At 43.1% G+C, this 12222-nt stretch overlaps 2 protein-coding genes across 3 annotated transcripts in view; one reads left to right on the forward strand and one right to left on the reverse strand.

Moving 5' to 3' along the window:
- Positions 1 to 12222, forward strand: part of LOC146863019 (uncharacterized) — a 471045-nt gene that overhangs the window by 357183 nt on the left and 101640 nt on the right. The gene's annotated exons all lie outside the window — the stretch shown is intronic.
- Positions 1 to 12222, reverse strand: part of CPEB2 (cytoplasmic polyadenylation element binding protein 2) — a 226879-nt gene that overhangs the window by 132552 nt on the left and 82105 nt on the right. For both annotated transcript variants that reach the window (XM_085642400.1, XM_085642399.1), the window contains exon 4: positions 6579 to 6629. In XM_085642400.1, the coding sequence (XP_085498526.1) occupies positions 6579 to 6629 (51 nt within the window). The remainder of the gene's footprint in view (positions 1 to 6578; positions 6630 to 12222) is intronic.

Consider the following 12222-nt stretch of genomic DNA (forward strand, 5'->3'; position numbering starts at 1 on the left):
TATGAATAAATGAATGGAATGAAGTATGCCATTTCGTTTTAGTACGAGATCATAGCACCATGTACAAAGAATGTTGAAGATGTCAAAGAAAACAGCGTTTGCTATCACAAATCTGGTAATTTGGGAAGAAATGACAATGCAAAGAGCACATGAGCACAATGATCCCTTGTTTGCAGCATCTTTGTTGATAACACTGTTTATATGGTAATTACTAGTAGTTTATTATACCGGGGATATGTATTTTTTGTAACGGGATTGCTCACAGAAGTGTGATATTTGTGTTGTGTTCAGGGGAGTTTTAAAATGAGAATCTCCGCTATTGGGCTTCACGAGTATGTTTATATATTCGGCGGCGCTTGCAGTGTTTCAAGGATGAGAACCGATAATGCGTCATTTTCCACCACTTCCAGCTGCAGCTGTCTAGCGCTGCTCATTCAACTGGTCTGCGCTCTGGATCCCTTACTAAAATATTCATGCAAATTTGCGCACACGCGCACAGCCTACAAAGACCTTCAACCACGGATATTATCCTGGATGCAATACTTACTTTTCCGGGTCTGCGCTTTTGGAGCGGCAGAGATCAGCAACCTCTGCACATCCTGCTAATTAACATATTAACTAATATATGTGTTTCCTGTAGCTCTTGATTTGACCAAACTGTGGGTAATTGACAATGCTATCACATGCAATGTAATTTCAATACAATACATCGCATTTTCAGTAGAAGATGAAATGCAGGCCAGGGAAGCAAATGGGTCCCGGCCGCCGCCGCGAAAGTGAAAGCGCCGCGTTTGCCCATATGTTTCCAATTAACGTGACCGCAAGACGTGGCGCGATAATTGGAAACATATCACTCATGCTCGCTCCCGTGGACCCTAGGCCACAGAACAGAGAATGTGGGAGAGGCACTCCCTTGAGTCAATTGCGTGCTGTCTTTCTTAGAAAGACAGCACGCAAAGCCCAAAAGCAAGTGATAATTCCAAGCACAAGCGTGTGTTTGGAATGTAAAAGCCCTTACAAAATGCCTCGCAGAGCAGCGCATGCGCTCTGGCTCAGGGGAGACCTAAAAAGGAAACAATTGACAGACCTGGGTGAGGTAACGCCCCATACACCACGTCCCACATCCCCAGCCCCAAACAAGCCCCAGAGACCGAGCCCTGCCATCTCTCTCAGGCTACATGTGATGGGGGGGGGGGGGGGGGGGGGGGGGACTCTAGAACTTGGTCAAAAGTTAATTCAAAGCAGCAACAAACTTTTTTTTTAGACTTTGGTTTTTTTTTAGAGGGTGTCAATTGTTTCCAGTATTTGATGCCATTCCAGCTCCAGTGACCACCTGGATGCCAGAGTGTGTGCTTTTAATCTAATCTACCACAATGAAACTGGAGCAAATGTATAGAATGATGTTCTTGGGAGCACATGCCTAACCCAATGAACAAGCAATAATTAACAACAACTAGATTTAGCAGTAAACCTGGGTTCCAGAGTATCGTGCTACTCGGTGTAAATGAATTCAACAGATCGACAAAGAGTAGTAAACACTATATAAATCCAGTTGCACTGCAATACAATATAATGCTAAGAACACAAAGTGTCTGGTTTCAGTTGACAGATCATATCTAAATGAAGTTTAAGCTCCCCAAACATCTCAACTCAAGTTTTAGGGCTGCCTTTTTGTGTACGTACACACACACACACACGTACACCCACACACACACACGTACACACACACGTACACACACACGTACACACACAACCAATTTATATGATCAGGTTTATAAATGATGCAGCAATAAAAATCTAATTATGGAGGAACAATCCGGCACATTTTGTGATAGTATTGCTTCATTATTTTTATTCATGAGAACACTGCATGGGCAAAGATTTCAACTTAGTAGTACTAGTTTAAAACCCAAATACAGCAAGAAGCAACTGAAAGAGACTGACAGTCGAAGAAGTTATTGCAGCCCAGTGCGTCATCAAGGCCATGAGGCTGAGTCTGTGTCTGTGACCAGTCGGGCATCCGTTCGTTCCTGGTGGTTGCTCGGCCTTTCCAGACTAACCCCCTCCCCCCCCCCCACCAACAAAAACTCTTCGGTGTGGTCAGTCACAGATTGAATCAATGTTTTGAAATATTTGAGGAGACTCGTGGTTGGTTGCATTGCAATTCATGTATTTATTCATACATTATGCATTTTCGTAAAGGATCAATTTCGTTACTTAGGGCCTCATGTAGGTAGCCAAATACCGGTCGGTAACGGCCGATTTTCGGTAATTATACCGTTACCGACCGGTATTTTGGCTTTTGGTATGTAGGGGGAGAATTTCTGTATTCGGAATTTACCGAATCGGTAAAATTACCGAATCGGTAAAATTACCGATTCGGTAATTTTACCGCTTCGGTAAATTCCGAATACAGAAATCAGATGTAGGGGAACTGTGTGGTGTGTGTGGGGATTCGTTATTTACCACCAACTAATAGTTGGTGGTAAATGACGAATATGTGTGTGAATGCATTATTTTGCCCGTAGATGTGTGCAATGTGGCAGACACACATGCCCTCAGGGCATGTATGTGTGCCACATGTGCACACATGGCCGAATCAGGGGTGCAACAGGGTGTCAATGTGACACCCTGCCACCCTTGCATGTGCTCCCCCATTACCGAATCGGTATTTACCGATTCGGTAATGAGGCATACCTTCCCATCAATGGGAAGGTATGCCTCATTACCGATTCGGTAAATACCGATTCGGTAATTACCGAATTATTCCGAATCGGTAATATTTACCGACCAATTACCTACATAGCATTTACCACTTCATAAACACCGAATCGGTATGATTCGGTATTTATGAAGTGGTAAATGCAAGCCCACCTACATAAGGCCCTATGTCACATGGACTTTCTTTATCCAATGTATTTCAGGTATAGGTACCCTTCGTCAGGGATTAGTCCTGTGCTAAGAATATAAGTATCATGAACCACTGTACACAATGGGGTTATTAATCTGTTGGTTCTTTTAAGTCAAACGGATATGTGTTAATAATCTGATTTAGATAAGATATGGTATGTCTGTTGCATTAAGGTTTATAAAGACGTGATTGGGGTCGTCGACTACAGCACGTGAGAGAGGAACACGCATTAGTGCTTGGTGTTATTAAAATAGTTTATGCAGGAAAAAGGTGCTCCGGTTGAAAAGCTTAATATGCAGTGAAAAGATGTCATATCAATATAGTTAAAACATGGTACAAAGGTGAAAAAATATCGTACCGATACGATTTACTCAGGTGTGCGAAAATGTGAAAATAAAGTGTTAAATAACGTTGCGTGTTTTTTTTTAAAAGCTAAAGAGGTGACGAGTTTCAGATGGTGATAAAAGCTGTGAAATAATATACGACTATAGGGGGACACATCAAGGAATGAAGTGCAGCAACCAATTATATGAATGACGTTTGTGAATGTAAACGCCGCCCCAGGAGCACGCATATAAAGTTCAAAAAGTTGAAACAGACCAACAACTATTACAACAAAACAACCTAAAGGTAGTAGCGCGTATCAGTCCCATTTACAGTCACAGATTGAGAAATGTAAAGACGAGACTTTGTTGCATTTACACTACATTTAAATAGAACAGTCTTTTTGTTCTTTGCTTTTGACCTACAACTTGAAGAATGTATTATTTTTGCCACACATTCTTTCTTTATGTTTCAGTGCCTGTATAAGGCTCTTCCAAACTGTGGGCGGGCTCTTCTGCGTGCTTATTTCCCGAATCTCCTTTGACACGCCCCAGGGTCACGCGCTCCTTTGCCCCCGTTTCATCTTGAGGATACCATCAGCCAGTCCTGGTCTTTCAGCCAACAGAACTTTGCATTATGGGACGTGTAGTTTCACTTAAAATTGTTTAGGTCTGGGCTCGCAAATCGCAGCATGAAAACATTGTTGCATTGCACTTGCTGAGAGTGAATTTGTCGTATATACCTTTGGAAGGGTCTTCATATGTACTTTTGAACCCTTGTGTTTCTAACAGTGTACTTGGCAGTGGGTGCTCACAATTGCCACCCTCCAGCATCTGCTCCATCAAATTAATTGCTCAACAAGTTTCTTTTCGAAATATTCGGCATGAATTGCGCTACGGCTTTATGACACAGGCGCCCACAAGTAAACGCCATGGAAGACAACAGGTGTTACAGTAACTGCAGCTGTATCTCACAACTGTGGAAACACTGCCCAGGACTTTGTAGGACACCTGTGCTCCTTGTGTGATAGTGCATATTGAAAAGTACGTCTGCCTTTCTTAAACAGATGTGCGGTCTCGTTCCTCTCAGAACCAAGCGCAGGTCCTGTTAATTCCTATTTGCATACCTTGCAGAACAGGTGATATTCTACAGTAGAACCTAGGCTGTCGAACACTCCCTGGGTCCACATAGAACCAGAGATGGCACATGCTGGGCTTCTGTTTACAACTATGTAAACCTATTGAATCACCTACAGAGCAGTGCACCTTTTAAGCATGTGCAGACGCAGACAGGTATACTACAGATTCACATTTGGGTCAATAAGCTAGTCAGAAGCTGCTCCCACTGCTCTGTTGTATTTACAACAGCCCGGACATCCTTGTAGCTTTGATTGCAAACAGTGAATCTTAGGGCAGCTCTGTGCCTCAACCATTGGATAGCAGGGTGTTTAGTGAAGATGATGTCGTCTTAGATTGAACAGCATCCTATGGTGTGGGTCTCTCAATGCTGGATTCACAAAACGAGACTGCAGCGTCAGTACATGAAGCTGCAACTTTGTAAAATAGCTAAGCACTTATAAGGTCCCAAAGGCGAGACCCATTGGCTATGCCAATGCTTGTCACTGATGAAGCCGCCACTTCTTGTAGTGGCATTTATTTTCTTAGAAGGGCACATTTAGTGGCACGTTAACAGCAGGCATATAGCCATTGGCATAAAAGCTAAGCAAAGAGACAAATCTAGCAAACCCACCACCAATCTGACCTTTTTTCGAAAGAGGAAGATAGCTGAGCTAGATCATTCAAACTGCAAAAACCCACAAAACGAATAGAATAGTTTTGAATCGAGAAAAAAGTTAATTATCGCCCTTCTCCAACAAATGGTCAGCCACTTCTGTGATCCCATTTGTGTAGGCTCCTTCAAGGATAGCCTAAAGCTCAATCCTGATCACTTTTAAAACACTACTCGCTGGTAAAGAAGGCCTAGGGGGGGGGGGGGGGGGGGTTGAGAGATCCTTTATACAGCACCAAATAACTACAAGCTGCGACTACTCGTGCTCAGTCAGCAGTAATTGCCATTAGTTCACAGGTGTCAGAATACCTGCAAGTCTTGCAGATGGAAATTACAGGCTGAAACAAATTGGCACCCTGACGCCGCAACCGGATCCAGGGCCAAATGTTTACTTTAGGGAGGCGGCAGCATATGGGAGAAACAGGAAAGATTCTTACCAGGACCAGGCGGATAGGAAAAGTAGTTAAGAGAAGTAGCCATTGCTCCTAGCTCCTTGCATAAACATGCCTTTCCATAATGGAGGGCAGCAAGAAGTGTGGAAGTCACATCCAGCCCATTCCAACACGTGGCACCTGACTTCCTTCCCACCCAGTTAGTTTTCACCAAGTACGCCATTGCAATTTCCAAATCATTGCACAATGCTAAACCTAATTAAGCACATTATTCTTAGTTTGCGCACACCTGCCTCATTCCAGTAGGTAATGGGCAGTGTACATGCACACAACACACGCACAGATCCCAAAACCATTAGGAGAGTTCCCTGGGAACTAGTGGGCAGAAGGTGCATGGTACCTGATCTAGGGACCATGAAGACATCACCAATGGTAGCCAGTCTTGTATGCCATAACCTAGAATCGAATTCTCTGCTCTCTATTATGTACCACTCTCACTGTCGATCAGGGGAATCTTTGCTGTTTACAAGTCTACAACCTCTCTCCAATATATTTTCTGGAGGGAATGGCTACTCCCACCCCACACAAAACACCCAACCCAAAGGCTAAGTAAGTCGTGGCAGAAGTGAATTTACTGGAGTAGATTTCCCAGTCATAAAGATGTATGGATCGGGTGAAAGGGAACAAAGAAAGGAAGACTGTCAAAGGCTCAATGGTGCCTCGGTTTAAAGGTACAAACCCAAAGAGTCAGCACAGCTAGGGTACGGCCTTGGCACAGCTCAGCACGGCTAGGGTAGGGTAGGGTAGGGTAGGGTAGGGTAGGGTAGGGTAGGGACTGGGCATGGCTAGGTCAGGGGCTGGCAACAGTGATCACTGGTGCCACAGTGGTTAAATCCCACCTTCTTATATAAATGGGAGTCAATAATGGAGAGATTCCTAGTATTGCATCTCATGGTGCAATATATTTTACACGGGGAAAATCCTTCCTCATTTTTAGCTCTTGCACCCCAAAAAGGAAATAGTTATTGCCCACCAGACGGAAAACAAAGACAATGAATTGCTTGCAGGAATGTTTAGAAGAAATGACATGCAAAGATAGGCGTCACAGGCACTTGCAAAATAAAATAAACGCATACAAGAAACAGCAATAAGCAAACTCTTACCATTAAGCATTAGAAGATTATCAGACCCTGGATGAGGGTAGCCCAAACGACCTGAAAATTAAAAAACAATTAAAATATAGAAGTTTAACAACGGGTCCATTGAATATTTCTAAAGTACAGCAATTAACATGATGACTGGCACTCTGTCTTTAGAGTGATCTTGCACCAGCTAGTGGTAAGCCCATGGGTCCTACTAGGCACCTTCTATGGGCCTCCTGCTTTGGTGCTATTCACGTAGCTCACAGCAGAAGATGTTTGTACAGAATACCTTTCCTCCATTTATATCCAGCTGTATAATTTTTCCTCAGTGCATATGGTCTTTGTCAGACCTTGTTTGAGGGGTGGGGGAGACAGAGACTATCTGGCCCAAACTTTGGTGGTTGAGGAGATTTGCCACTGGTGCTCTGGGCGCATCGCACTAGGATTCTGCAAACTTAGTCAAGCACAACTTTTTCACAATTGACTATGAGTAGCAAGCAGGAGCAATCGACTATTTCTCAGGAAGTGGTGGGGAGAGTTCAGGACAAATGCTAATAATACTTGACAGCCAAGCAACAGAAACAATCATATTTTCTAGCAGAATGCTTATCTTTAGGCTAAAAGAAAGTACTGGTCTCACATCAAAACTAAATACAGAGCAATTAATGGATTCAGAAGCAGGTTGTATTCCAGTTTTCAATCTTCCGTGAGGTGATACACACTTCGGTACCCTCCCTCTGATAACAGAGAATCCTAGTGTGTACAAACCCTGGTGTGTAGCTAGGACAAGGTAGTGATTAGGCATAGGCGCAGTCAATTCAGAACACCCTAAAGCTTAGATGGGTACACAAGTTCAATCCGCTTTCACCAATTTAAGGTGACTCTGTAATGTAAAGTAATATGTTCACATGGAAAACTTGCTTCATCTTCCTCAGTCTCGTTCCGCTCACAGTTTAAACCCCAGAGTGAGATGCATTCTACAGATGCGGTTTGGGCAATGCAGGTCAAACCAAGTGCATAATTGAGGAGACCTCTTCTGAGCTCTGGGAAGCGGACAAAAACCTGGTCACACAGCAGTCATTGGAGTACTCTGTGAAGCACTGCCTTTCTTGGTCATGAAGAATTTTGAGGTTGACCAAAGTGGGGTGGTTTGGATCCCACCTTTATACACATTTTCCAGATAGGTGATGTGAATCCACTGTAGTTATTCAGAACTAGTTTGTTGCTTTTTCAAATTTCAATTTCAGACAGTCTTTTTGCAAGGTGATGGCTCACAGCAGGCAGTAAAGACGTCTCCAATGAGGAGAATACAAATCAAGGTCACAATTAAATGTGAGATTTCTGCACCTGGTGCTCATCAGCCTTCCTGAAGCAGTAATCGAGATCAGACAAAAGGGCAGGTCTAGACTGCAAACTTTACCTTGATCAACAAACTGCAGTCTCGCCCATTCCAGTGGTCCCAGTACTCAAGCCCTCAACAAAGTGTTAAATGTGCTGCAAACTCACTGCAAATGCCTGCACTTGGAATGTCATTGCAAGGATCTGGGGTTCCCAGAAAATCAGAACTTTGCATTAATGACATCCAATTCAAAAGTGTATATCTGAAGCACCTACATGTGTCTTCAAGGGATGTATTGTCTTAAGGCGAGTAGCTTGTTGCACTTCAAGTTAAGAGCATGTACAGATTTGACAAGAGGATCAAAACACCACCTACTGCTACAGAAGCATATTTTAGTAGCACAAAGAACAGCATCTAGTAAACCAGGACAAGAGGAATGGGAATAATTTGGGTACACATTGAGTGAGAACGTCACAGGCAAAACTAACTGTGTGATATGGTATTAGTGCAGTAAAGATGGTGAAATGCAGGCTGAAGGTTGCCTTCCATAGAAAGGTTGCTCTTAGGGATTTTTATAGCCATAGACGAACCAGTCATGCTACAGGAAATTTCAAATACTATTACTAGTTTAGCTTGTAATGAGGGACCTGTATTCTTGTATAGCTGCAAGGATTAACGGTTACCAACGTGATGGAGGAATGGCCAGCAACATATTTCATCATTCCTCGCAGGTGACTGTTATACCACGTTACTAAAAGTGGGCAGTGAGGAAAATCTGTGGGGTTTATACAGGGTCACATCATTACTAAGAGGACAAAATCCTTCTTAAGTACATTTCATATACAGTAATCCTACACATGGATACAAAGCAGTCTGTCGACTGAAATTCGGGGACAGCCCATCCACTTCAGCTTGCATAGTCTGCTTTCAGTAAAATAATATCTGTACAATTAATTAGTTGCATTTTCTTGCTGCTACACTATTATACATGGTAAAGACACTCTACTTATCATATGGCCCCCACTGATTGGAACTTTGACCTGGGCGAGTAGATCTATATAATCCAGGTGCTTTAGGTTTGGTCCTGGCCTACGTGAGCACATACGTATTATCCAGGTGCTATACATTCTACACCAGCTCAGCTAATAAGTACGCCACCAGCAAGGGAGTCCACTCTTTCTTATGCTCTTTGTTGAGAGCAGTAGCATCTCCCTGACAATCACATTTGGACAAGTGCATCGTTCTGGGCAGCCAGAGAGTTCACATCATTGTACACATATGCCATATTCTCATACACAGGCTCCAAGGTGAACATTTCATAGATCATTCCAAATCCTAAATTAAACAGGTGAGTCTTTGGTGGTACCCATCATGCCCAATACTGAATAGGCTAATACAGTTAACCTTTTTAGGAGGTATCCTTCTGGGGGTCATTTATCTGGGGATACATTTTAGGAGTAATAATGTTACCCTGTACAAGGATAACTTCCAGGAAGTGGCTAGAAAGCTGGACTCCTTCAATGCTTTCCCAACATCCATAGTCACTAAAGGCTCTAGCAAAAAAAAAAAAAAAAAAAAATCATACTTGTACACACTTTTCCACAAGTTCTGTTCATGCCGGACAAGGTTGCTATGGGGGATGGTGGGCTGGTTGGCAGAGAGGGAAATCTACCAGATGGATTAGTTGTAATCCTAGTTCTTTTCCAGGGGTATCCTCCTCAAAGTCATAAGCATTAGAATATTCCCGCACATGCGCGGGACCCCGGAAACCCTATATTATATGTGCCACACATTATATATATATACCAGACACTTTAGCAGGTTGCCCCGCTTAATTATGAACAGCAGGGGAATAATTATGCATTCAAATATGAAATTTGCGTTTGAGATTACTGCTTGATCCCGAAATTATGTGTATTTTACAGGCATAATATGGATTATTCTAAACCATGAAAACACATGTTTTTTTATGTAGGCATTTTTACATGTCAACTTGTCCTACAACGTTATCCCCAAGCTGTTTTCTATGTCCATTGTTATGACGTCATTGAAATTGATATGCACTTGCACTTTAAAAGGCCTGGCTTCTGACAGCAGCGTCATGTGATCAAGGCCTCCTGTAGGCCGAAACGCGTCATGGCGGCTGTGTAAAGTTCTTGTCCGAAAATAAAGACTTTCAGCACTTACTTTGGGTCCGTGTTCGTCTCTGCGCTTTGACGGTGCGCGTTGGAGGAGGCGATTCCTGGTTATATATATATATATATATATATATATATATATATATATATATTCACTTAAAAAACCATAGGTTTCACACATGTTATAGTTAGGTGGACATTTCACTCGTAAAAACACAATGAGATTCCCCCGTTATGGTTAGGTCAGATAACTATAACTCGCGCACCCGCAATCCAGTGCTCATGACGTCACATATTACATCACTCATGACATGGTCAGTGGCATCACTGATGACATCATCCTTGTGATAGAGTGGCGGTCGCGCGAGTTATAGTTATCTGACCTAACTATAACGGGGGAATTTCATTTTAAGTGAATTTGTACGGTTTTTTAAATGCTAAGTTATGTATGTTTTGTTTTGTTTTTTTTTAAGGTTTTTCACCGTGCGCACACGCCGCGATTTAAAAAAAAAATATATATATATATATAAAATGTTTTTTCACCCTTCGGGGTCCTTTAGGGACCCCCTGACAAAGGCTAGGGGGTCAGGAACTCTCTACCCTGCCCCCTTTTCACGTTCGCCACCTCTTTTTTTCCACTCTCGCACCCACAACAAACAAAATGGCGGCCGACACTTCCTGATTTCGACCGATTCGAACGTTGACTGACATGTAACCACCAATCAGAATTACGCTCGCGCACGTTAGGGTGCGCGGCTATAGATATTTATGTGCTTTAACTGCAATTTTCTCAGGAAATACTGAACAGATTTACTCCATACATGCAAAAGGCACTCCCCTGACCTGAGGACTACTTCTCTGCCAAATTTCAAGTAATTCTGTTCAGCCGTTCGGGCTGTACCTTTGACTAAAGGTCCTATGGAAAAATGCATGGGGAAAATGCGTTTTGGGATCCCCCTTTTTTCCTCGGCCCCCGCTTGACGAATCACCCCGAGACTTTCAGGGTAGGAGCTGAGCGGAGCGCCCCATTAGTTTTTAAAATTTCGCGAGGATTCGTCAACCGGCGCCAAAGTTATTCAATTTATTAGAATTTTCAGATTTCCTATGGGAACACGGTCCTAACTATAACTATCTGCTGGCGACCGCCAGTGTGTGTGTATATATATATATATATATATATATATATATATATATATATATATATATATATATATCTAATAAACATCAGGGCTGAATCATGCCGCAAGGAATTTCTACCATACATGAAACCTGCATTAGAAACAGGAGAAACAATAACAAAATTTGTTTAGAAACTGTTTTAATGCTCAGCAAACAGTAGAATTTTTCATAAAATCACTGAAAGCATAGGAAGCTCCCAGGCTGCATTGCAAATACCCAGTCTAAAAAGACTGAAAAGCTAACCTGTAGCTGCATGCCAATAAACTGACACCGTGCCTTTAAGGCACATCTGACCCCCAGCTTCCCATCATGCCTCAGGGGTGACAGTTAGGTCAGTTGTTCTTTCCGGCTCCTTCAGGAAGGATCCTGGCAACACAGCTCCACTCTGATTTTTGTCAGAAAATCTTTTCACTTTTTACAACTTTTATTCCTTACTTCGACGTCTTTCACCTTTTGAAGTAAGAAGCGGTCTTTTCTGACAGGTTTGGGCATTTTTTAATATCTTAAAATGCCATCTCTTTTTGACCCTTGCCCTTCTTGTGGTAAAAAGAAGGCCAAGACGGATTCTCATAGGGTCTGTATTCTTTGTCTACCGGAGGCTCATGATCCTAAGACCTGCCCTCACTGCCAGAACCTGTCCAGAAGAACTTTGAAGGACAGGGAAAGAATTTGCCTGTATGGCCTGGCAGATAAATCATCTAGAGGAAGATCTCCGGTAAGGAAGGGCTCCGGTAAGGAAGGGCTCCAAGAGGTCTAGAACGCCTTCTAGAAGCAAGTCCTCGCGTCCTACTTCAGCGTCGGGCTCGGTGCTGAAAAAAGATCTTCAGGTGGGTCATATTTCTAAGAAAAGACCTTCGACAGCGGGCTCGCCGTCGAGAAAAGGTACGTTGTCGACGTCTCGAGATCCTCCGCCGTCGTCAACCCGGCGACGATCAGCGTCGAGGAGCAGAGACCCTCCATCGTCAACTCGGCGACGATCGGCATCGTGGAGTGTCACCCCTCCGCCGTC

The sequence above is a fragment of the Triturus cristatus genome, chromosome 2_2 (assembly GCF_964204655.1).
Source record: "Triturus cristatus chromosome 2_2, aTriCri1.1, whole genome shotgun sequence".
Lineage (NCBI taxonomy): Eukaryota > Metazoa > Chordata > Amphibia > Caudata > Salamandridae > Triturus > Triturus cristatus.